This window comes from Chenopodium album, chromosome 6 (genome assembly GCF_948465745.1).
Source record: "Chenopodium album chromosome 6, dcCheAlbu1.1, whole genome shotgun sequence".
Taxonomy (NCBI): domain Eukaryota; kingdom Viridiplantae; phylum Streptophyta; class Magnoliopsida; order Caryophyllales; family Amaranthaceae; genus Chenopodium; species Chenopodium album.
In genome coordinates this window covers 74,340,105-74,367,871 of record NC_137839.1, presented here as the reverse complement: position 1 = coordinate 74,367,871, position 27,767 = coordinate 74,340,105, and the positions used below count along the sequence as shown (strand labels likewise).

The following is a 27,767-nucleotide window of genomic DNA, read 5'->3' as shown; positions in this document are numbered from 1 at the left end:
GAGTATAATCAATGCTAAAGTTTTCGCGTTATTGCACAAGTATGCCATGATTGATATTACCTGATATGAATCTGTTCTCTGCAGGGAAATTTCAAGCATATAGAAGCACATAAAGTTGGTTTATACTTTATAGGAACTTCTGCAGCATCAGATCTTGTAATAAAAGCAGAAGTTTTCGAAATGGCATTTGCAAGAATTGCAAGGACTGGCTTGAGAAGATCAGGAGGTGCCAAAGGCAATTATACAACCGAAAAAGATGCAATATCTGAGGGTATTTCCTTCTCCAAGTACCAACCTTCACTAGAAAATGCAATGCTCAAGTACAATAATCCATACACCTTTGGTAAGATGGATATTCCCAGTTTCCAAAGTAGGGGTTATCAGGCCACTCTCTCTTCTCAACTACCTTCTACAGAGAAGATTGCGCGTCAGCAGTCAGTTTCAGAGTCGGAGAGTATGAAATACCCGGGGCTAGAAGCAACTAAGCCAGGGGATAAGCCAAGGGTTGTGGTCCTTGGAACTGGTTGGGCAGCATGCCGTTTCATGAAGGGACTTGACACCAAAATGTATGATATTGTTTGCATATCACCAAGGAACCACATGGTTTTTACTCCTTTGCTTGCCTCAACTTGTGTTGGGACATTGGAATTTCGATCAGTAGCTGAGCCTGTGGGTCAGATTCAGTCTGCTCTTGCTACGGATCCGAATTGCTATTTCTATTTGGCCTCCTGCACTAGCATTGACACCTCTAAACATGAAGTAAGTTAACCAATTAATCTTAGGAGGGGTTGATTAGGATTAAACCATCTGTTTAAGCTTTTTTTTTTTTTTTTCATTTTTGCTCATTTCAAGGGACTTCTATATGACTTAAGTACAATCTTTCTTGTAAACCAGGTTTACTGTGAAACTGTGGAGAACTTGGGGCAAGAAAATGAACGACATCGATTTAGGGTGGCATATGACAAGCTTGTAATTGCTGTGGGATCTGATCCCCTGACATTCAACATTAAAGGGGTGCAGGAACATGCTATTTTTCTGCGAGAAGTTAATCATGCACAAGAGATAAGAAGGAAACTTCTTTCAAATCTTATGCTTTCTCAGAGTCCAGGTTATTACTCAAGATCTTTTGTTCAAGGCTAAAAAGCCATCATTCTTATTTAGATTGAATTTCTGGATGTCAGTTTAATACTTTGGCCTTGTTCTTTTCACCTTGAAAAGATAATTTTCAGGTGAATAAGTTCATATAAGGGCCAATAAGTTCATATAAGGACAGCCAAGTTCAATTTACGATTAAAAAATAAGGTTTACATAAGCTCAGCTAAGGAGTTTTCAGGTGAAAGAACGAACAAGCCTTAATGTATGAGGAAAATCATTTTCCTTGCACGATGTAAGGCTTGGTATTATAGTATTGTCTTTCAGCTTATGACATAAACAAGTTTGTTTAAATTTTTATCTTTTTGGTCTTTCTAGGCATTTCTGATGAGGAAAGGAAGCGCTTGTTACATTGTGTTATTGTTGGAGGTGGTCCAACTGGTATAGAATTCAGTGGTGAACTGAGTGATTTTATAAAAGGAGATGTTAGCCAGCGGTATGCTCATGTTAAAGACCGCGTCAAGGTCACTGTTATTGAGGTATGTATGTATATCATGTACTCAACTTATTGCTTTTCTAGACATTAGTTTTTCTGCTTGTAATCTCAGTATCACTCTAATTACCTGCTTGAAACAGGCCAATGAAATTTTGTCATCGTTTGATGTGGGATTGAGGGAATATGCTGCAAGTCACTTGACAAAGGTTATTCATATATTTCTATCATCAAATTCTTTGCAATGTCTACGAGTTCATTACATCTGACATAAAATTTTTGCATCAGTCGGGTGTGTGTCTAATGCGTGGGATTGTGAAAGAGGTTGAGAGGGAAAAGATAGTACTTATGGATGGAACAGAGGTACCCTATGGCATTTTGGTCTGGTCAACAGGCGTCGGTCCTTCTGAGTTTATTAAATCTCTTAATCTCCCAAAGTGCCCTGGTGGAAGGTGCCTTACCTGCCTCAAAATTTTGGTTTCATTTCTGGTGTTTCTGATGACATTTGACAAATGCAATATTATGGTAATCATGACTGTTTCAGGGTTGGGATTGACCAATGGTTGCGAATTCCTTCAGTGGAAGATGTATTTGCTCTTGGTGATTGTGCTGGATTTCTGGAACAAACTGGAAGAAACGTTCTCCCTGCTTTAGCTCAGGTAATAATGCATACCTTTCTGCAAATCTATGCTGCTAAAACTTGGATTTTCATGTCAAAAATGGGTGTGTTTCCAAGTGTTACACTATTATAAAAAGAATCAATGTTTTGGTCCAAATTGAAGCATTTGAGGTGAAATGAAGGGTTCATGTAACTTATCTGCAAACTATTATTGTTGCAGTATTCTTACCCCATATCAAACTTTCTTGAATATATCCTTAGATGATCACATATTTCATGCACAAAAACGGTCTTTTGAAATGCTGATTGGTTTGTAATCATCATGTATAACTATATATCTGCTCATATAGGTGGCTGAAAGAGAAGGCAAATATTTGGTAGAGCTATTCAACAACATGGCCAAGCAAAATGCAGGAAAGGCTTATTCAGCAAAAGATGTTACTTTGGGAGAACCGTTTGTTTACAAGCATGCTGGTAGCATGGCTTCAGTAGGTAGCTACAAGGCTCTAGTTGATCTCCGCGAGTCAAAGGTACTCCTTACGATTTTGAATAACAGAAGTTTAGAGTGATTTATTCTCTTCTTAACAATTAACATCTATTGTTTGATGAATTTTTCGTTGTATTTATTATCATCAGGATGCTAAGGGCATCTCCATTGCCGGGTTCCTCAGCTTTCTGATTTGGCGCTCAGCATATCTAACGCGTGTACTTAGCTGGAGAAACAGATTCTATGTTGCTGTAAACTGGGCAACCACTCTAGTGTTTGGCAGGGATATTTCAAAGATAGGAAACTGAAGATATTAGCTTCAAACATTGCTGTTGTTGTTGTCCCTATTGCATTGAGGTCCTTTTACTTATAGCTTGTGGTAAAACTTTGGATGTTATATGATTTGTTGTAATCAATTTTGCAAAACTGAATTCTTCTATATATGATATTATGATGGAATTTCAGCATTACACAAACAGATGTCTTTTGAACTAATAAAGTGTGAAACACAAATACGGAGTACTATTTGGTAATTAGTACTCCGATTTATGTAGTTTCTCAATTTTATTTTGTTTACTCCGATTGCTTTACTTTTTTTTTTTCTTTTTTTTTCGCATAAAGTATCATATGTGGTTGGTCACGCGGTGTGGATCGGGGTTTCTCAATCAGTCAGGGGTTACTCAATCAATGTTTTAGTATGTGTCAACTTACCGCACATTGTGGTTGGTCATACTAAAAAAGTGTGTTGTTCTTTTTGTGTTTTCATTTCAAGTAGTCCTTATCAAAGAGGGGGTTGGACTGAGGCTGAGGCCAAAATAATCATCCCATTTCTTAGAGTGGGCCAAGCTTCGGGCTAGAAATCGCATGCCCAAACCAGCCCAAAATGGCCAAACCATGCGGGCTTTCCAAGCCGGGCCAAAAAAATCAACTAAAAATTATGCATTAAAACACTGTCTAAATCTATTAAAAAAAAAAAAAAAAAAACCCACCCAAATTTGGGCTGGCCGGGCCATCAGGCTAATATTGATCAGCTCTAATTTCAAGCTTTTTTTTCTTTGTTCCAAAGGTTGTTAACGTGGTATATACATTCGGATGTAAAGTGCATCAAAGATATAATGATTTCTTATTTTGATCATTAAGGGATGATTATTATTTATTTAATTATCCAATGAGCGAAAATTAGCCTTGATTGTTTAAGGAGATTAAAACAAATAAGATCAGCAATAATATAAATTTAGATAGTTCTGATGATTGATAATGGTTATCTAAGCTCAATTTAAAATAAGTTATCAGTTTTGATAAGTTTAATAAGATAGGATGAGTTTTGGTGAGGGTTGTGTTTTATTCACATGATTTTCAATAATCTAAATTTTTTTTTTTTTTTGAATAGCTATCTAGATTTACTTGAACTTTGCGTAACCGAACTTATCTCAACTAAATAGAACTAATTAAGTTTTTAATTTATTAAAACTGAACAAGTGAAAATAAGGTGAACAAAACATGTCTTAATATAAATCATTCAAATAAGAAAACATATGTTAATAAATTAAAATGCACTAAATGTGTATATTATAGACATGAACACTTTTTTTAACTTATTAAACCTACTTAGGACTTAACCACCCTCTAAATTAGCCTTAACATTAGGTATCGTACAATTTGTGTGCATGCACTTTAGTTTAAATCCATCCTTCTTTATTTACTTACTCTGTACAAGTTACACCACACCAATTAATTGAAATAGTTTTACCACTTGTAAGACTATAAGAAATAAGGACAAGATGTTACCACTTTTACCCTGTACCTTTTATAGCTTAGTTTGTGTGTTTAATTTTCAATTCACTCCATCAAATAACATGTCAAAGTGTCCTTAGTGGCCTAGTGGGAATTGAACCTTCAACGTACCCTCGTAATTAAAAGGTGCAACCTCAGTCACTTTAACTACTTAGAAATTTGTAATGTGAATTAAATTTCACTTTTTCAATTACCAACCACTTTTTTTTTTTTTTTTTTAGTAACACTTATAAAAACTTCTTAGGAAATCCAATTATATGTAGTAAAATTAATCTAACTATTGCATTAATGAGTATGAATAAATCAAATCAACATGGTTTCACACAATCTGAAAAGAAGGCTGGCTGAACTGCTGATAAGACAACACGAACTTGGAACTTGACAATGACTCCGTATTATTTTTATTGGGCTTAAAAACCATTAATGGGCCTGACAATTAAATTTACACTAGTGAGAATATAAGTTCTACTCCCTCTTTGCCTTTTATTTTGCTTTTACAGTGAGAAGGTAAAAGATGGAGTCTTTTCATCTTCAACCTCCATTAATGTCTTCGAATAATAATTATAATGGTTATGAATCAAGTTTTGGAGAAAATATGGTAAAAACAGAGAAGTGGGTGAAACATTATTCATCAAATCATGAAATATTATTAGTGGGTGAAGGTGATTTTTCTTTTGCATTGTCTTTGGCTATGGCTTTTGGTTCTGGCTCTAACATTATAGCAACTTCTCTCGATTCATATGGTCAGCCTTTCTTTTCTCTCTCTTTTTCTGAACTTTAATTTTTGTTAAATTCTTTAAATTTCTGTACAAAATACATTAGTTGAAATTTACTTAAATTGTCAAGTATTATTCTTATTTTAAATATTATTTGGGCTATGTATTATGAATTTATGATAGAGTTGATTTTGCTTATTGTTTTTTTTGTATATATAGAAGTAGGTTTTTGTTAAAGTTTTGATCTTTCTACAACATGCATGTGGATGATTTTTTATTTTTACTCTCCCGGTCCCCGAAAAAACGAACCTTTTTGGATGATTTTGCGGGGATTAAGAAAGTTAAATAAAAAGAAGGAAAAGTATATTGGTTCATTGGTTGATTTCGCGGGTATTAAAAAGTTAAATAAAAAGAAGGAAAAGTATTAAAAATACATGAAAAACAAAATTTTATACGTGAGCTAATTTTGTACAAGTACTGTTGTAAATTGGTGGGTATTTTAATGCAAATGGGTCGATCATTTTGGAACTAAGATTAAGCCAAAAGGGTCGAACTTTTGGGGATATAGGGAGTAATATTTTGTGAGGAGGAATTAGTGAAGTGAAGTAGTATAAGGCATTGCCTACCATATAAATTAGAATAGAGTAAATTGTGCTTCAAATCCGACCTATATTTCATTAAATCTTACCAAGTGTAAATGTGTAATAGTAAGACTAAAATGAAATACTTGACCCTATAGTTGCTTTGGTGAATAGAAGGGGACCCATATGAGGGTTAGATGAGGGGATTCCTAAACAACACGAATATGAGGTGAAAAGCGATGTCACTACCCCTCCACCTTGTCTCATGTATCCATTGGTTGTTTTTTGCAATTAGGTTGTTTTTGAGTGAGTGTGCAACCATCAGTTTAAGCGCTTTTGGTTGAGGCCCAGGAATATGTTTTGAATTTTTTATACTCTATCATGTGCAATAATTAAATGTGAGTGTGCAATTAGGTTGGTTGTTTAGGAGAACTTGTTGTATAGAAAGGATGTTACATGTTTGAATGGATTAAGAATAGATTTACCAAATCTAGGAATTGAGTTAATAGAGATTTACCTTCAATAATGTTTACTTTGAAGTTTGAATCATTGATACTTTGCACATTGGATCTTCTTGGACTGCTTCTTAGAGTAAAAGTTTAAAGAACTTCATATGGATTACTTTGAATGACCGCACTTTATAATAGTAGGACAATTTGCTAGGAGTAAAAGTATTATTAATCACAAGTATAAAAATAATCTAAGAACTTGGGATTTTTATTGTGGTTTTTGTTGATGATATTATTTTGCCACCAACTAGCCATTATACTTGGATGTCATCTATGCACATATGCTGAAATGAATCAATGGTGCTGCAGTCTAACATTTGCTAGTATTCAATCTACTTCGTAAGTTGCCAATGAGTGACTAATTTATTGATTAATTTCATTGCATATCGAGTATATTACAGTATTGCACCCCTTAGTATTCATTGTTTCACCATAATAGTAGTATGAAGGTTTTTATTAATCAATGATGTATTCCATAATGCATAACTCAAAATATTCTTCTAGAATCTTAGACTTTAGGAGTATGATCATAAACAACTATGGCTAACGATTAGAATAAAAGAGCAATTTTATTTACGAAATGGTTTTGCAACATTATTGTACTAAATGTACTAAGGGGAGTCTAGTCTTATATTGTTGATATTGGAAACAGATTCTTTGATCAACACATATAAGAAAGCAGCGTTAAATTTGATGCATTTAAGATTTCTGGGAGCTACTGTTTTACATGAAGTAGATGCTAGGCAGATGCAAGATCACCCCTCACTCTGCTGGAGAAAGTTTGATTACATCGTCTATAATTTCCCTCATGCTGGCTTCTATGGATCAGAAGACAATCCTGATATGATCAAGTATGAATACATGTTTTCTCTAGAATCTCTACTCTATTCTAAACTTATTGATGCATTCATTTTTATGTCACATTTTGTTCGAATTTTAATTGTTACTTTATTTGATTAGATGATAAAAATTATGCTTTTGTAAAATTTGTTTGGTTGACTCGATGAAGTAACCATCAGCTGCTTCCATGTATGATAAGGGAATTGTTCAAGCTTAACCGTGGAATGCAACACCGTTAACAGTGGGAGCTTTGTCCTGTATGTTTAGGCCATGACCTGGCCTGACTTAAAATATGCTTCAAAGAAAAATTTCTTTTTTGGGAATATTTTCCAATTTAAGGGGTTATGCATTTTATTATCACTTCTAATACTATATGATTTGAGCTTATGTTATTCAAGTATGCCCTGAAGATAGCAGCTTGTCATAATATTGTTGGAAATTTCTGAGCTAACGCTTGTATTGGTACACATTACATATGTTTCCTCTTCCATGTTTCCTGAATTGTCATATGTCAAATGAAATTATTTTTTACAATCTTGGTTAACGGCACCTTGTTATTCGCAGTAAGCATCAGGGTCTAGTCTACGACTTCTTCAGCAATGCTAGGTGGTTGCTCCGACACAATGGCCAGATTCATGTTACTCATAAAATCAAGCCTCCTTACTCTTTTTGGAATCTCGAAGAACTTGCACACCAAAACTCTCTACGCCTAATGGAGTGCGTCCCTTTTGATATCAAGGACTACCCGATGTATGAGAACAAGAGAGGTCATAGTTCAACAATCGATGAACCTTTCAACTGGAAAGACAGTTATACATTCATCTTCACTGTCGCGCCACCTTCCCCTGACATATATTCCAATGATTACTCTTCAAGTCATTTTAACCTGCAGGGTCGCAGGGACGCTCTACCTAGAGTAAAATTCATCGTCAAAGCAGAAGTTAGACACTTTCCAATGGCAGCAGGATATGCAGGTGTCTTAGTAGACGAATATCATTCAGTTCGAGCTATGTTTTGGGGACCATTGCCTTACATGTGTGTCAATTTTGCTGAATTGCTTGCTATCAAATGTGCATTACTGATGTACGAGAGATCACACTTGTGCCACAGAAATGTGGCACTTGATGTTGAAAGCAATTCAAATGTTGCAATTTCATGGATCAGGTCAAACTTTGGAAACACCCTAGAGTTGTCCACAGAGCTTCAGGAGATAAATATGGCCTTGGGTCGTATTCCTAAACCTGTTGAATTATTCTGTTGTTACGGAAAATATGAAGGCGCACACTACCATTTGGTCCGTCGGTTGGCAGTGAAAGCATTAGATACACTGAATATGTGTGAAAGATGGATCCCTGAAAATGCTGGTTACTGATCGGGTTTGTGCTTTGCAGCTGATCTGAAGTCCTTATCAAATACAGAAACGGAGATCCAATAGTTTACAAAAACACGGGAAGTTGCTCTTCTTTGAAACTTTTGCATGAATTGTCTAATAGTCCTTGGCAAACTAACGTCCACAAAGTCTAGCTTAGCTTATTTTATATGGATTATCTCAATATTCCCAGGCAAACTTACGTCCACTAAATCAAGCTTAGCTTTTATACCGAGCACCTAATAAATCAATCCCAAGTCATTGATAATGCATGACGCTCTCATTTATTCTACCTCCGATTTTTTAAAATTGCAACTTTGGGGTATTATTCTAGAAATATAAAATATTCCAAAGTTCCAACTAAAAAAAATTGGAGGTAGTATTTAGTATGGAATATTGTGTAATTTAAAGAGCGAAATTCGAAATTTGTTACACAACAACACACACCATTAACAATATCTCATAAAATCTTAAACAAAGCGAGTGTACTATGAACATTAAACCAAACGGGGCCTAAGAACTTGTTTTCTTTGCATTAAATAAGGAGATCCGGTATGATTTTAACAAGATTTAATCTAATCCGGTATAATCTGAATTTTATTATCAAGTATGGTCAAGTCTAATTTGATTTTAATAATTTGACTAAAATTAGACTATATTTTAATACTAATCTATAAAGAAAATCATTATCAAAATAGATCTTGTTAAATTCGTGTAATTATAAACTTTTTAAATATATAATTTTTGAGCTATACCTAGTTAATTTCCCAGCTAAACAAAATTTGTTTATCTGGGGGTATAATTGTATTTTCAAGTACTAGTGGAGGGGTATATGCGTCTTTTCATGTACTAGTTGAGAGGTACATGTGTAATTTCCTCACCAAACAGTAAAAGCAAGTTGTAAACAGTAATTGGACAGCTCATCAAAAATACTGAATAAATGATCCTGCGTTTTCAATATATTTACAAAAAAGTCATCAAATTAACAAAAATTCGTTTATTTGGCAGATTAACTTGTATTTTCCCGTATTTTTTGTTATTTTTTAATACACAATTAACGATATTTAGCAATAAGTAAATATAATTAAAAGTTCTAACATGATTTAATTTTATTAAGGAATAAGTAATAAGTATTTGAAACAAGTTGAAGAAAATAAGTCCTTAAATGGACGGATAAAGAGCACACACCAAATTGTCACAGTTACTCCCTAATTTTAACATATATATTTTCATTTCCATACACGTATATAAAAAAATATGATATTTCCTTCGTTTCATAATAATCGCAATACTTTAGCTTACCATGCACGAAGTTTAAGAAAATTATAGAGTTAAGACCAAGAGAATTTTTTTCATCATAAGTAATACTCCCTCCGTTTCATAATGATGTTCCTGTTTCGTAAATCGATGCAAATTTTGACCCAACTTTGACCGCAAATATCTTTAATCTCACACTAGCAAAAATTATAAAAGTTAGATATTAATAATCTACTCACTAAGACGAATCAAACTAGATCCCACATGACTATATTTATTCTTATAGATTAAGAGAAATTTAGAAGATTCTCTCTTTCTTAAAAAAGTCAAAAAGTCAAAACAAGAACATCATTGTGGAACGGAGGGAGTATTAAAGTATAGTTAATAGAAGAGATAAATAAAAAATACGAGTAAAAAACGATCTTTTACAAATAATATGAAACGGAGGTAGTAATATGTATCTACCCATCCACTCCATATGACTATAATATGTAACCAATTGGTGATCCACATTTTTCCCACTATCCTACATTCCTACCTAAAACAGTTTTTGATAAGAACTATTTCGTACTTATTTTTTATTTCATTTCATTGGGCTCATTTCATCACATCAAATAATTTGAAGGCCATAAATTCCACTATTAAATGAATGGGCCGCAAAAATAATTCCATATTTTAGAATTCTACTTGAGATGTGAGTAAAAATATAAGTGTAATTTGAAAATTCTAAAACCCTCGTCGATTTTTTTTTTAAAAAAATTCCAAGATCATAAATATGGAGTCTTTTCATCTTCAACCTTCATTGATGTATTTGAATAATACTCGATGTAACAATAATAGTAACAATAATAATAACAATAATGTGTTCGAAGAATTATTAATGGAAGAAAAATTGGTAAATAAAGAAAAGTGGGTGAAACATTATTCATCAAATCATGCAATATTATTAGTGGGTGAAGGTGATTTCTCTTTTTCACTCTCTTTGGCTGTTGCATTTGGTTCTGCGACTAATATTTTTGCCACTTCTCTCGATTCTTATGGTGAGCCCCCCTCTTTTTCTCTCTTTTAAAGTTTGTTTAATTTTTGTTTAAATTTTGGAAATTTGATTTTTAAAAGTTGAAATTGTGTTGAGTTTAATTATTATTAAATTTGTTTTTGTGTAAAAGTTTTTATCTTTTTTAACTTTTGCCTTTTTTATTTTAAATTTGATAGGGTTGAAAGATTTAATTAATATGGAGTACATTGCTAAAGAGTAAATTTGAATTGAGAATATTGTGCTCCAAATCTGAACTATTAAGTATTAACTAATTTGTGTAACAAATCTTGCTTTAATTTAAAATTCTATCAATATACATAGAAAAATGTATGTGCCCCGAAGCTATAGTGCGGAGAAGTGAATCCTAATGTTGTTTTCTATGAGAAAAACGTGGAGTAGAGTCAATAGATTATAACACTATAGAGACTAGAGAGGATGTTGATTTGGGTGGGTCATGTTGTTGTGGAATGGATCGTATTTACCTAATGTTTTTTCCGTTTGGTTAATATTTAATGCTTGTTCGGTTGACATTTGAGTTAATTTTGAAGTTTACATGGATTTTGATTAATCAAAAGGTGGGTTATGTAATCTATTTTATATATTGTTGGAAATGTGAATTATGGTTAATTTCTACTTCTCCACTATTTATTTGTGAGTTTGGATCTAGATCTAGTTTGCTTATTATATGCAGATCAAGATTTGGATCCAAATCCGTCGATTTGAAATTTATACCTAATCAATCAATTTTCATGAATTTTCAGTTCCTCATTCAATTGTTAATCAAACCAGAACTTAAAAGTGTGGGCAACTTGCAATTGGAGCATTTGGTTAACAACAAAAATTGAAAATGAGGAAAAGAAATTCTTGGGTATATTAGGCTTCTTCAAAAAAAAAAAAAAAAAAAAAAAAAAAAAAAAAGGCTTCTTACAACATATGGTGAGTAAATCACTAAAGCCTCTTTGATCAGTTAAAAAAAATTATAGAAATTTTTATTCCCTTTGATTTATACCTAAATGATTATAAATTCCTATGAATTGCTTGTGGGAATTAATTTCCAATGAAATGTAATTTATAACTTCCAATAACAATTTAATTTCCCATGTAAACCAAACAATCACTTAATTGACTCGTTTTGACTTTTAAAATTGGGGGATCATCTTGTGTTACGTGTTAGTAGTAATCCTAGGCTTTTGCTGATACTATGTGTAAACTGGAAACAGGTTCTCTGATCAAAACTTATAAGAAAGCAACAATAAACTTGGTACAGTTGAGAGTATTAGGGGCAACCGTTTTACATGAAGTGGATGCTAGAAACATGAAAGATCACCCTTTGCTCAAATGTAGAAAGTTCGATTGCATCGTCTATAATTTCCCTCATGCTGGCTTCTATGGATCCGAAGACAATCCTGATATGATCAAGTATGTATGACCACCTTTTTTTTCTCTATCCTATCTTAAGCTAATTGATGCATTCATTTTCATGACACATTGTTTTAGTTGTCATTTGATTGAATGTTAGAATTTATGCTCTCTTAAAATGGTAAATTTTTCATGTATTGTAAGCTCTTCAAAGTTTCTCAAACTTGTTTGGTTGACTCGACAAAGCAACTAACCACCATACACTTTTACAAATGGTAAGAGAGTTGTTCGAGATTGATCAGAGAATGTAAGTATGTAACAATGTTGGCAGTGGGAGCCTTCCCCTGTCTGGGGCATGACATGGCCGGGCTTTGATTACTCGGGTTCTGGTTACCAAGTGGTTTACAGGAAAAGAAAGACTCCATGATTTAGAAGTTCTATCCTATATGCCCTAAAGTTTATACTTGTGAGTTGTGAATATATAATCTGATTACATATTAGTGCATGCCCTGCAGCATTTCAAATTATTGTTGGGAAACTTCTGATCTTATTGGTGTTACTTGTACTTGTTGTTTTCTCGATTTTTGAAATAACCTATGGAATGTTGGTTAACCGTGCCTTGTTGTTCACAGTATGCATCAGGGTCTTGTCCATGGCTTCTTCAGCAACGCTAGGTGTTTGCTCCGACACAGTGGCCAAATTCACATCACTCATAAAACCAAGCCTCCGTACTCATCTTGGAACCTTGAAGAACTTGCACGCGAAAACTCCCTATTACTTAAGGAGTGTGTTCCTTTTGATATTAAGGACTACTCGTTCTATGAGAACAAGAGAGGACATGGGTCTACGATTGATGAACCTTTCGACTGGAGAGACAGCTTTACATATAAATTTATAATCGAACCACTTTCCCCATACATATATTCCTATAATCATTCAAGTTATCTCAACCAACCTTCGAGTCATTTCTACCAACGTAGAGTAAAATTCATTGTCAGAGCGGAAGTTAGACACTATCCAAGGGCAGCAGGGTATGCAGGTGTGTTAGTGGATGAAAATCATTCAACTCAAGCTATGTTTACTAAACCACTGCCTCACATGGATTTGGATGTTGCGGAATTACTTGCTATCAAATCTGCATTACATATGTTTGAGAAATCACACTTGTGCTATAGAAATGTGGCTCTTGATATCCATAGCAGTTCAAGTCTTGCAGTTTCGTGGATCAGATCACACTTCGGAAACCCCAGAGAGCTGTATGCAGACCTGCAGGAGATTACGATGGCTTATAACCGTATTCAGAATTGCATTCAGAATCCTGTTGAATTCTGCTGCAGTAGCAGAGTGTATGGAGATGAACACGGCCACATTGTTCATAAGGTCCATCAGTTGGCAGTGGAAGCAATGGATATGCCAGAAACATATTGGCCCCGAGATAATATTGGAATCTGAATCGATCTTTCTTTTTTCTGGTTTACGGTGGTGAAATCTGTATGTTCTACACAGTTTACTTGTTAACTACATACATAAACTTATACATGAAGCTGAAGAGTGAAGATTAAAGCACAACTCTGTAGTTACTCTTTTTTCGATCTACTCGATCTGAAACTGACTTTGAAAGTATTTTAGTATTTCACATTCATAAATTCAAGTTAGATTTGGCATAACCAAATTTCTGGACATTCATATATGGAATATGTTTATTACTGACTGGGTTTAATTTGCGTTTTGCAGCTGAAGTCCTTGTCTTGTACAACCAAAATGATTAAATACATGTAAGTGTTTGTCATTTGGTTTACAATAGGGGGTGTTAAATACCGCCATAACATAAGAAGCTAAAACATACCAAACAAAACAAAGAAAGTAGAAACCTAGCTATTGCCTAATCTTCTTAGGCAAACCAACGATCATGAAGTCTAGCTTAGGGCTTGTTTGGTTCACCTTATTTTTGCTTATTTGATCTGGTTTGACATGATCTGATCTGAATGTTAAATTTGACTAAACTTTGACCTTAAATATTCGATAATCTATACCGAAAAAAATATATCATGTAGGGTCTTGTTAGATTCGTAATGATGTGTATTTTATTAATATGTGATTTTCATAATTTTTTCATTACGAAATTAAAGATATTTAGCGATACAAAACTTCACATAAAACTAGAGCTATCAAAAGTTGACCTGACCCGAAATACCGACTCAAACCCGATTATTAACCGACCCATCTAAACCCGAAAAAATGGTGACCAAAACCCGACCTAAAACCAACCCTAGACCCGAGTTGACCCGAGTACGTGAGACCCGAACCTGAACATGAATTGACCTAGAGATGACTCGACCCGAATGTAACTCGTAAATTATTGACCTAAACCAAACCCGACTTGAACCGAAATTGACTCAAACCCATTTTAACCCGTCAAAACCCAAATTTAACTCGACTTGTTACTAACCTGATCTGAATTCAACCCGAAACGTTCCTAACCCGACCCGAAATTAACCCGACTTGTTATTGACCTGACGCAAATTCAACCCAACTTGTTATTGACACGACCCGAATTTTACCAGATCTATGACGTAACCCGACTCAAGCATGAACCAACCCAAACTGACCTGCATGGGTTATAGAATTAATTTGAATTGACCCGACCCACTCTTACTGACCCAAACAAGACCCGTTTACCCGAATTGTCAGCTCTACCCGAAACCTCCAAAATTTCTCAAAAAGAATGGATATTAGCCTTTAATTTTGGAATTTTTTTACTTTTTTTCACCCGAAAATAAAAATTGCCGAAATGTTTATTATGGTCCCTAATACCTCCAGGAGTCCAATTGGTTGATTGAAACCATCCAATTTGCCTTTAAACGACCAATTTACCAGTTTACAACTTGCACCGATTTCATTAACTCAAGCTTACCACGAACATTTATGACAACATATAATGATCATATATGGATTCAAATGATCATATATGGATCCTAACGGCTATATGACCCCGAGATGTATCCCCTAAAATCTCAATGTTTTTCGACACCGGGCCCCGAAACATTCAAAATTTCTCAAAAAAATGGATATTTGCCTTCAATTTTGAAATTTTTTTACTTTCTTTGCCCGGAAATAAAAATTGCCGAAATGTTTACAATGGTCCCTAATACCCTCCGGGAGTCCAATTGGGTGGGTAAGACCATCCTATTTGCCTTTAAACGGTCAATTTACCGGATTACAATGCAACTTGCATCGATTAAATTAACTCAAGCCTACTGCGAACATTTATGACAACATATAGTGATCATATATGCTTCCAAACGACATTATATGACCCCGAGATCTATCCCCTTAAATCTATAAACTTTTCGACACCAGGCCTCGAAACATCCCAAATTTCTTAAAAGCGTTTATTTCAATTTTGGAATTTTTTGACTTTTTTTCGGCCGAAAATAAAAATTGCCGAAATGATTACCATGGTCCCTAATATCCTCCGGGAGTCCCATTGGGTGGGTGGAACCATCCAATTTGTCTTTAAACGACCAATTTACTGATTTACAACTTGCACCGATTTCAATAACTCGAGCATACCACGAACATTTATGACAACACCTAATGATCATATATGTTTCCAACCAGCATTATATGACCCCGAGAGGTATAACCTAAAATCTCAAGCCTTTTCAACACTTGGCTCCGAAATCTCAAAAATTTCTCAAAAAACGTGAATATTAGCCTTCAATTTTCGAATTTTTTGACTTTTTTTCGGCCGGAAATAAAAATTGCCGAAATGTTTACCATGGTCCCTAATACCCTCCGAGAGTCCAATTGGGTGGGTGGAACCATACAATTTGCCTTTAAACGGCCAATTTCCCGGTTTACAACTTGCACCGATTTCATTAAATGCCTATCACGAACATTTATGACAACATGAAATGATCATTTATGGTTCCAAACGGCATTATATGAACCCGAGATGTATCCCCTAGAATTTCAAGACTTTATGACACCGGGCCCCGAAACCTCCAAAATTTCTCAAAAAGCGTGGATATTGGACTTCAATTTTGGAATTTTTTTACTTTTTTTCGCCTGAAAATAAAAAATTGCCGAAATGTTTAACATGGTCGCTAATACACTCCGGGAGTCTAATTGGGTGGGTGGAACCATCCAATTTGCCTCTAAACGGCCAATTTACCGATTTACAACTTGTACCGATTTCATTAATTCAAGCCTACCATGAACATTTATGACAACATATAATGATCATATAAGGTTCCAAGTGGCATTATTTGACCCCGAGATGTATTCCCTAAAACCTCAAGGTTTTTTGACACCGTACCCAACCTTAAAAATTTCTCAAAAAACGTGGATATAATTAAGCCTTCAATTTTGGATTTTTTTGACTTTTTTTCATTCGAAAATAAAAATTGCCGAAATTATTCTCGTGGTCCCTAATACCCTCATGGAATCCAATTGGGTGGGTGTATCCATCCAATTTGACTTTAAACGACCAATTTATCGGTTTACAACTTGCACAGATTCCATTAAATCATGCCTACCACGAACATTTATGACAGCATATAATGATCATATATAAATGGTTCCAAACGGCATTTTATGACCCTAAGATGTATCTCCTAAAATTTCAAGGCTTTTCGACACCGGGCCTCTAAACTTCCAAAATTTCTCAAAAAGCATGGATTTTAACCTTCAATTTTGGAATTTTTTGACTTTTTTCGTTCAAAAATAAAAATTGCCGAAATGTTTACCATGACCCCTAATACCGTCCGGGAGTCCCATTGGGTGGGTGGAACCATCCAATTTGTCTTTAAACGACCAATTTACTGATTTACAACTTGCACCGATTTCATTAACTCAAGCATACCACAAACATTTATGACAACAAATAATGATCATATGTGGTTCCAAACAGCATTATATGACCCCGAGATGTATCCCCTAAAATTTCAAGAATTTTCAACACTGGGTCCCGAAACCTGCAAAATTCTCAAAAAACGTGGATATTAGTCTTCAATTTAAGAATTTTTTGACTATTTTTTTGCTAAAAATAAAAATTGCCGAAATGTTTACCATGGTCCTTAAAACCCTCCGGGATTCCACTTGGGTTGGTGGAACCATCCAATTTTCCTTTAAACGGCCAATTTAGGGCATGTTCTCATACGTTGAAATTCAATTCACATCAGTTCAGTTCAGTTCAGTTTATGTCTAATGATATTGCTAATGATATAAAGCCAAATTTCATTCTTTTAAGCTCTTATTACAACGACGATAATAATAATAATAATAATAATAATAATAATAATAATAATAATAATAATAATAATAATAATAATAATAATAATAATAATAATAATAATAATAATAATAATAATAATAATAATAATAATAATAATAATAATAATAATAATAATAATAATAATAATAATAATAATAATAATAATAATAATAATAATAATAATAATAATAATAATAATAATAATAATAATAATAATAATAATAATACAATTCATTGTTCAAATGGTTCTATTTTTTTGATACACATTTCGATCTACTGTTAAACTCATTGAGAAAATTAGAATACTACACAACTTAAACTAATTTTCATAATCGGCTAGTTCTTCGTCTTCTTCTTGTCCACCAAACTCCTCCATTACCTCGGCATTCCTCTGAACTGACTCCCATATTTGATCAGTTATTTCTTGTCGTACAATATCCATAGCTGCTTTTCTGTTAGGATCGTACATAGTATGATCTTCTCTTCGCTCCATGACTTCAACTTGGTGCGTGAATGGAATCCTTAGTTTATGTAAACGAATAAAATTGTGTAGAGTACAACAAGCAACGATTATTTGCAACTGAAAACGTAATTTTTTTTATTTAAAAAAAAAAAATTAAACAACAAAGTGTTTTGTGTTCTTTTGTCATAATACTATTTTATTTTCAAATTATATAGTATATGTGTTTAAAATGTTTTGGGGTTTCATGTTAATAATATATTTTCCATAAATATTATAATTATAAAGTATATTTTTCATAATTATTTTAATATGTACATATGTATATACACATATGTATAGTAATAAATAATCAATAAATAATCAAAGATCACTAATCCGTAGTTAAAAATCAGTAATTACTAAGTTCAGTTCAGCTGATTTCAGTCAATGAGAACAAGCCCTTAATTACCGGTTTACAACTAGCACAAATTTCATCAACTCAAGCCAACTACGAACATTTATGACAATATATAATAATCATATATGGTTCTGAACGACATTATATGACCCCGATATGTATCCCCTAAAATATTAATACTTTTCTACACCGGGCCTCGAAACCTCCAAAATATCTCAAAAAGCGTGGATATTATCCTTCAATTTTGAAATTTTTTAAATTTTTTTCTCTCGGAAATAAAAATTGCCGAAATTTTTACTATGGTCCCTAACACTCTCTAGGAGTCCAATTGAGTGGGTGGAACCATCCAATTCACCTATAAACGACTAATTTACCGATTTACAACTTGCACCGATTTCATTAATTCAAGCCTACCACGAACATTTATGACAACAAATAATGATCATATATGGTTTCAAACGGCATTATATGACCCCTAAATGTATCCCATAGAATTTCAAGCCTTTTCGACACCGGGCCTCGAAACCTCTAAAATTTCTCAAAATGCGTGGATATTAGCCTTCAATTTTGGAATTTTTCGATTTTTTTTCGCCCGAAAATTAAAATTGTCGAAATGTTTACCATGGTCCCTAATACCCTCTGAGAGTCCAATTGGGTTGGTGGAACCATCCAATTTGCCTTTAAACGGCCAATTTAATTACTGGTTTACAACTTGCACGGATTTCATAAACTCAAACCTACTACGAACATTTATGACAATATATAATTATAATATATGGTTCTAAACGGAATTATATGACCCCGAGATGTATCCCCTAAAATATTAATACTTTTCTACACCGGGCCCCGAAACTTCCAAAATATCTCAAAAAGCGTGAATATTAGCCTTCAATTTTGAAAATTTTAACGTTTTTTCGCCTGAAAAGAAATTTGCCGAAATTTTTACCATGGTCCCTAATACCCTCCGGGATTCCAATTGGATGGGTGGAACCATCCAATTTGCCTTTAAACGACCAATTTACCGATTTACAACTTGCACCGATTTCATTAATTCAAGCCTACCACGAACATTTATGACAACAAATAATGATCATATATGGTTTCAAACGACATTATATGTCCCCGAGATGTATCCCATAGAATTTCAAGACTTTACACATCAGGCCCCGAAACCTCTAAAATTTCTCAAAAAGCGTGGATATTTGCCTTCAATTTTGGAATTTTTTGACTTTTTTTCGCCCGGAAATAAAAATTGCCGAAATGTTTACCATCCCTAATACCCTCCGGAAGTCCAATTGGGTGTGTGGAACCCTTCAATTTGCTTTTAAACAACCAATTTACCAGTTTACAATTTGCACCGATTTACCGGTTTACAACGGCCAATTTAATTAACTTGCACTGAATGAACCCGACTTGAACCGAAATTGACCCTAACCCGTCAAAATCCGAATTTAACTCGACTTGTTACTAACCTGACCCGAACTTAACCCAATTTGTTACAAACCCGACCCGAAATCAACCCGACTTGTTATTGACCTGACCCAAATTCAACCCGACTTGTTATTGACCTGACCCGAATTTTACCACACCTATTATTTACCCAACCCGTGTTACTAACTCGACTCGAAATTAACACAACTTGTTATTGACCTGACCTAAATTCAACCCAAATTGTTCTTAACCTGATTTCAAATCACCTTAAATATTTAGTTATTTAGACCACCTTATTATTGTTGATAAAAGAATTTTGTCTTGGAAGACCAAGTCGGTCTAGGCCAGCAAAAGAAAGGAGCATCATTCTCAAATTTAAGAGTTAAATATAGTAAATATTTGTTGTATGGTCAAAGGAGATAATTATCTTCCTACATTATAGTCTATAGTTCCCTAGTATATTGTCAAATATATTATAGTCAAAGGAAATAATTAGCTTGATAAAAATGATAATTATCTATTTATAGTTAGTTGAACCCGAATATGACCTGACTTTAAAATGACCCGACCTGATTGTAACCTGCAAATTATTGACTTTAACATAACCCGACTTGAATCCGAGAATGACTCGACTTGGAAATGACCCAACCTAATTATAACCCGCAAATTATTGACTTGAACAGAACCCGACTTGAACCCGAGAATGACCCGACTTGAAAATGACCCGACCTGATTATAATCCGCAAATTATTGACTTGAACCGAACCCGACTCAAACCCGATAATGACCCGACCTGTATCTAACCCGCAAATTATTGACTTAAACCGAACCCGACTCGAACCCGAGAATTACCCTAACCCGTTTTAACTCGCAAAAACCTGAATTAAACCCGGCCTATTGTTCACCGGACCTGAATGTAACCCTACATGTTATTAACCCGACCCAAACCCGATAAGAAGTATGACCCGACGTGACCCGACTCAAGCATAACCCAACCCAAACCCGACCCGCATAGGTTATAGAATTAATCTAAATTGACCCAACCTGAATTGACCCGATCCAAACCTAACTTGTTTACCCGAATTGACAGCTCTACATAAAACGATGATTTCATCTTAACTTATTTTTTCTTATCTGATCTGAAGTTCTGAACTAATTTTTTCTGAAATGAGTAAAAATAAGGTAAACTAAACAAGGCCTTAGCCAACCTAAACAAAGCGTCAATTACTAAGTTAGGTTTTATTTAAAAAATCAATGGCTCCTTTCAAATATAGGTAGATTAATAGTTGAGTTCGATTAATCATTGAGGGCCTCGAATATGTCTAAGCTAACAAAAATATCTTTTATGGAAAAAGTTTAGGTAAAGTTGGATACTTGCACCTTAAAAAAAAAACAGTTAGATTGAAAACTTTTTAACACAAATATGTATTTTCATGCACTTAAAGAACAATGAATACAAGTCTATTGCTTGGTAACTTTTTTATTTTTATTTTTTTAAAAGATGGTTTGATCATAGAACATGAATGAGGCAAAGCTTGATCTCTAGTGAAATGATTTGTGTCTCACGATCATGAGGTGTTTTGAGTCAACCTTACTAAGAGCTCTTTGCCTCTTTGAAGGTGAGGATTCCCTTACCCCTTCCACCCACTAAGGCCCAAACCATCTTTTTTGGAGAGTTTTGCTTACTAACTTGGAACAGATTCACCATTGAGAGATTTTGATCCGATCAGAAATTCTTGTCGCCTAGAAATATTGATGTGTATTTGATCATTGTTGATCAAATACATTAGATTGTTGATCAACAATCTACTGATTACACATTTACATTAGAACAATACCATATCCAACAAAAAAAAAATGCTTAAATGAATTCCTTACCTTAATTTTAGGATATTCTCCAAATTCTTTTTTTCTCAAGTTTTCTTCATATTAAGCACCTAACTATAACCCACATCCGACCATTGTTTTAGGAACCGCACCTAGGCAGGGAAATGGAAAGAATCTGGCTCTCTTACGGTCTTACCTGTCACGAAAAATTATGAAAACGCCGTGGAAACTAGTAGTTAAGGCTTGAGAGATGGCTTCCAAAAACTCTCTAGGAAACTCCATGCTCTCTTTCTTGCATTGAACCACCTTTCGTTAACAAAATCGGGTTCAATGCAAGAAAGAAAGCAAGGGGCCATAGATGTTGGACGCTATCTATCAAGACTTCATCTACCAATTTTCTTAGCGAATACTTCAAACTACAATGTTGTTATTCATGAACAAATGTATGTGAGAGGTTATGCATTTATAGCCAAATAATGTAGTAATATGGTATTTTAATACGTACTAATATTTTAATTTCTATTGTTTCATTTACTCATTGTAGCTCCATGATGTAGTTTGTGTTTAGCACGACTTATATAAATATCATAGCGTTAGGCTCAAAAATGATAGAATATTTCATTAATTCTAACTACATCTCTTACTATATTTAATTTGTTGACAAAGAAAAATCAACCTCTGGAGATAAGGATTGAAGACTTTAATTACATACTTTTAATACTTGTTTTTGTGCTTGGTTTGTGATTAGCAACATCAGGCAATTCTATACATTGCATACACTAAACCAAAACTTGGTGAAGTATTGTTCTTACCAAAAAAATTCAGTTTAAATCATAGAGGATTAGTACAACTAATTTTTCAAATTTTTAGTTTACTAATCAATGCATAACTTTGATTGTAATTATCTTTAATGTAAACAAAGTTGTATATACTTTTTCCCTTCTTGTGTAACACATGTCTTACGCTTGTTAATGCACAACTTTAATAATATTAGTATTAATATCTTTAGTTATCAATCGTAATGAGTTTGATATCATTAAAATATGCACTGAAGCAATCCTAACAAGATCCCACATATAAATACAAGTTACAAAAATGGTCAAATTAGAGTTCGCAAATAATGTCAAAAGTCAAAACATATCAAGTATAAAAAGGTTGGATTATTTACTTAAACTTAACCAACATCTAGCTTAGTTTCTTTGTGGCCCAAATTGACTCAAACACCAACATCTAGCTTAGTTTCTTTGTGGCCCAAATTGACTCAAACACCGGCCCACTGAAACCTAGAAAATTATTTTGCTGACCTGCAGTTGAATTGCCACATAGCTCCAAAATCCAAGTCTTCATGTCCAACAATATATCAATTTGTCCATTTTTCTGGTCCGGACCGGTCTTTTTAACGTCGTATTTTTTGTGAGACACGATGGTATAAGTATATACAAATTGATCAATGTTAGTCACATTTACGAATCAATTTCGAAAATTATTATTATTTTCAAATTGTATTTTAATAACGGGTAAATTATTGATAATTTGATACAGTAACATGAAATAACCCAAATCAATGTAACATAGTTACATAATGCAATGAGATGATAATGTAATATTCACTAGTTTCACTAGGAAAAAACAAAATATCAAACGGTTAACACCACAAAAATTGTCACTATAACTATTCCTAACAAAAATTTCTCTCCCTGGTACACACATATAGATAAATCAGACTAACAAGTTTATCAATCTTTATAGTGATTTACTTCGTTACAAGTTCGAATCCTTCCAACTACGAGTACCTAGCCCGAAAAAACTGGACTTGGGACCAGTCGAGGCTGGTACGATTTAATGAAAATGGTGTGGTGATCCAGGGTGAAGGCAATATTTGACGGAGAAAAAAGCAACAAGAGAATGAGCAAGTGCCAAAACAATCCCAGCCTTTACTCGTCCTCTTTTCGGAATCAAACGATCCTGATTGCTCATCTCATAGTAATCATCGTTAAATTTCTTGCTTCTTCTCTTGCTACTACCCTCTGATCTTGAAATTGTTGATTACCCGCCATTTTGTGTCAGAATTTTAAGGTTTAATTTATGTTTAGAAGTTTTTTTTGTGTTTAGAGAGCCACGAGACGAGGATGATAATCGATTCCAGAATGTTCTGAAATCGGAAAAAAAACTATACCTACTCACTCTCTATTTTCAGAAGATTTGACGGATGTATTAATTCTATTTTGGTTGGATTTGTCGCTCATTTATACACAACTACAAATTTTTTAAAAAATAAAAAAGGTAAAAAAGAAAAGAGGGGTGAGTAGTACTGTAAACGTACACCGGATTTGACTAAAAGGGGTAGCAATTTTGACGTTGACCTGAACGGTAAACGCCGCGTTCTGGAAAACGGGACCTTATTATTATTATTATTATTAATGTAGGTCTTTCGGCAGGGCGGGTACGTGTGGAGCCTCGACAGCCTGGATATCTTGTTTGGGAATTTCACTTGGTGTTGTCCTAACTAGAGCTGCTACACGTATGCCCGTATGTGTCTGTTTGCACAGGTCAAATTGAGTATCGATGTGTTCTCGAGAAAGCCCTTTCGATAGTCAAGTCAGTCAATTATTTAAAGAGAGAGAGTTTGTAGAGAATGGTGAAAATTAATTAAATGGTTGATTTGTGTAAATAGAAGAGGGCTAATTGACTGACTAGGGTTCAGAGTAGGGATGTGTTGGGCCGTATATGGGTTTCTCAAGATGCTTGCTCTTAGACCGCGTTGGAAGATTTTCTTTCTAAAGTTTATGATAGAGTATAAAACATATTCCTATGCCTCAACCATCAACTTAAGCTTTTGATTAAAATGGTATTTAACTGTTTATAATAAGATATTTTGGTAGTTTCTACTCTTATCATTTGAGTTGGGCTCTGAGAGCCCAAACACTTTCCAATACACTAATCTTGTAGATTCATCGCGAAGTATGCTAGTATGCATTGATCGAATCAATTAGTCTCTATCGAATGACTCACAAAATGTCTAATAAGCTAAAGGTTTAGAGGAGACATGCCTTGATTTGGGGTTCGAGGTTGCAACGTGGCCCCCCGGACTCCAGGAGTTACTATAATTGTTATCTTGGTTTCGATTTTACTCCGTACTATTATGTTTTTTGGTCTATTTTCGACCTAACCTACTCATTGTTAGATACAGAAGTACTATCTTCGCCTACAAATTAAAATCTTATATTTATTTCCGTCTTGCAAATTCATCACACATAAAACACTATGTTTAGCTTTCATCACATTATACATTCATTGAACTTATTCATTACTCTACGTCTCTACATCTTACACTTATTATATGTCGGATCCTAATTTTTAAATAAAAAAGAAATATTATTATTTATAGAATTTGATAAAAAAAAAAAAAAAAAAGGATATGTCGGATCTTAATCAAATGCTATAATATCTAAGTTGTACGGGTCTATTCATATGATTGCTAAGATATAATTCGTACAAATCCTCAAAAAATCCAATAAATTGTCATTTTTTTATTGGCAAATGTACCATATTCCATGTTCATAAATAGAACAAATTAAAGCAAATAATTAATAATAATGGATCTTATTATTGAAAGTACAGATCATGTTAATTTTGTACAGCTGCTATGTATAGAGAAGTGAGTACATTCTGAGAATAGCGTATTTGCTTACCTGGTGGATTAATTGAAAGTATGGTTCTGCTAATTGAGTCAAACCATTTTTATATAATTGGAGTATTATATTTATTAGAAGTAGATGACAAAAATCTCATGGCCAGCTTCTAAATTAATAAGTTGCATCACTCCATAATTGGCTTATCTTCTAATTAATTGATTATAAAGTTTAATAATAACCCGTACTAGTAAATCATGTCATACCATGCCTAACAATTATATGGATCGGACACACTAGCTAATAACTTTGTTATATCTCAAATGCAACATGCACAATATCATATTACACAAACACAAATGTGCAATCATCCTAAAATGATTAATTGGTTCATGCATAGATTCTCATTAATCATGTCGGTTTAAGTTAGATATTGATTTTACGATCATAATTCATAAATGTATGAAGAATAATACATAAGGGCTTTGAAAAGAAACCTTTTGTTTTAATTACAAGATGAAACCTTAATCAACTATGTTATATTTGCATTTATATTTGCTAGAGAAGTTCAAAATACAAGTATATAGCAAAAGCATCACATGATTACCTTGATTACTTGTCTAATAAGGGATTAATTTTATCTGACACAAACTTTATAGTAAAATAATCTGTTTAGTAAAGGTTCAAAAGCAAAAGAAAACAAATGAATCGCAATCTACCAAATCAACTTTAGATTATATGCTAGATTATGTAGCCAATGCTAACTATTCAATCTTTCCCACTTTTGTTACTTTTATTTAACTAATTCTGACAAAACCTTTATTTGCTCATGTTAATACTCCGTATTTAGCAGTACAATTGTACAAAATGTGCAAGACGTGTTTTGAACATACACTGACATCAAATTAATCCAAGGACGGAATCAATTAATTATGTTGTTATATGTATTCTTGGACGGTTAGTTGGACATTACATTGAACTAAGACTTAGCTTTTATAGGGGTCAGTGGTCAGTCCACTAATTAATTTGGAAGTAAATGGATCAACTTTCACTTTAATCATTTCCTTGATCTTATTTATGCTCCTATTTTATTTACCCACTTGTTGCTCATAGAACAATCTTTTATACATTACTATGAAGTTTATATTGAGATAATATAAGACAAGTTTTACATAACATGTATGTGTTAGTTTTATAGATAGATATCGTTCCTAGAAAATTTGAAGTAATGTTTAATATTCAAAGTTTATTCATGAATAATATTATAATATGAGTTAAAAAATCAAATTATTATGAATCAATGGGTTGTTTTTCTCGAATTGAATTTGAGTTTATAGATCTTATAATTTATGTTATGGTCTTTCGGGAGCGATATTATAAGCCAAAGCACAATCTAAGTACATTAGCATACAATCTTAGGTGTTGTTTGGTTCACTTGGGAATTAGAACTTCCCATGAATTGTAAATTTATGGGAATTAAAATTCCTACAATCAAATTCATGGGAATTTTATAAAATTGTTTGGTTAACAATGAGGGAAGTAACTTCCATAGGAATTTCCACTTACCTAGGGGGGTTAGGTAAGTAAGTTCCTACATTTTGTGGGAACTCAAAATTCCTAGGAAGTTCCACTTCCCCCATTTCACCAAATTATTGTCAACCAAACAACACACTCAAATTGCAATTCCTAGGAAGTCTCACTTCCCATGTTTTTTTTATGTCAAACAAACAACCCCTTATAAGGATTTCATTTTAGATTCAAATAGTAATAGGTTTAGTAACTCACTAGGCTTATGCACCAATCATGCATGCTTCCTCTTACTTATAATACGAGATAACTTATTTGTGGTGTCTTTTAAATAGTTACTGTGTAAAACCCGGCCTCAAGCTTGAAATGTCACTTTTTTAAACAACTTTTATAAAATTAGGTCCGTTCTTCAGTAGCAGGGTGCATATTTCGGGTTCTTTCGATTCGTCTCCCAACAATTTCCATTACGAATTCCCTTCGCTTTCAATGCTAGTTCGGGTTCGCTTTAAGGTTTGTGCTCTACGCTCTTGGTCCATCTCAACTATTTCAGTTCATTCGGCTTCTCTTGACTCATAGTTTGGATGTGGTTTGGTCTTCTCGGTTGTCCGGGCTCCGCAGCTCTTGGTTTAATTTGCTGCACGATCTTTCCAGTTTTTTGGTATCTTCGATCTTCCTGTAATAATTCTTAGTGTGTAGGTTGTAATTATGTTTTTCTATAATACTTCCTCCGTTTCTATTTAGTTGACGCGTTTGATTTAGGCACATATATTAAGGAGAGGAGAGAGAGTGAGAGAGAATAAAAAAACAAGTGGAGTAGCCTGTTAATGTAAGGTAAAAGAGCTACCTCAAAAAAAAAAAACGTGTCAACTAAAAAAAAATCCTAAAAAGGAATACGTGTCAACTAAAAAGAAATAGAGGTAGTAGTATCTTTTGTAAATTAGTTCGGAATTGTATTCCAATAGGATCAAACATAATTGCGAGTTAGGATAACCATTACCGATTAATCAATTTATTGTCTACTTGCCTACTGCCTATCAATTCAAGCCAACAATTATATGCA

General features: G+C 33.7%; 2 protein-coding genes across 2 annotated transcripts; both read left to right on the top strand.

Annotated features, from left to right (window-relative positions):
* Nucleotides 1–59: 59 nt before the first annotated feature.
* LOC145635265 (internal alternative NAD(P)H-ubiquinone oxidoreductase A1, mitochondrial-like) lies at nucleotides 60–3,176 on the top strand. The gene is made up of 8 exons (XM_081686554.1): nucleotides 60–759; nucleotides 895–1,108; nucleotides 1,471–1,631; nucleotides 1,729–1,794; nucleotides 1,874–2,037; nucleotides 2,130–2,244; nucleotides 2,555–2,734; nucleotides 2,841–3,176. Exons 1-8 carry the CDS (start codon nucleotides 181–183, stop codon nucleotides 2,997–2,999), a joined length of 1,638 nt encoding a protein of 545 aa, XP_081542680.1. The 5' UTR covers nucleotides 60–180; the 3' UTR covers nucleotides 3,000–3,176.
* A 1,739-nt stretch (nucleotides 3,177–4,915) lies between these two features.
* LOC145637232 (heavy metal-associated isoprenylated plant protein 41-like) lies at nucleotides 4,916–8,503 on the top strand. The gene is made up of 3 exons (XM_081688708.1): nucleotides 4,916–5,228; nucleotides 6,944–7,142; nucleotides 7,696–8,503. The coding sequence occupies exons 1-3, from the start codon at nucleotides 5,000–5,002 to the stop codon at nucleotides 8,501–8,503; spliced, it is 1,236 nt and encodes a 411-aa protein (XP_081544834.1). The 5' UTR covers nucleotides 4,916–4,999.
* The last annotated feature ends 19,264 nt before the right edge of the window (nucleotides 8,504–27,767 follow it).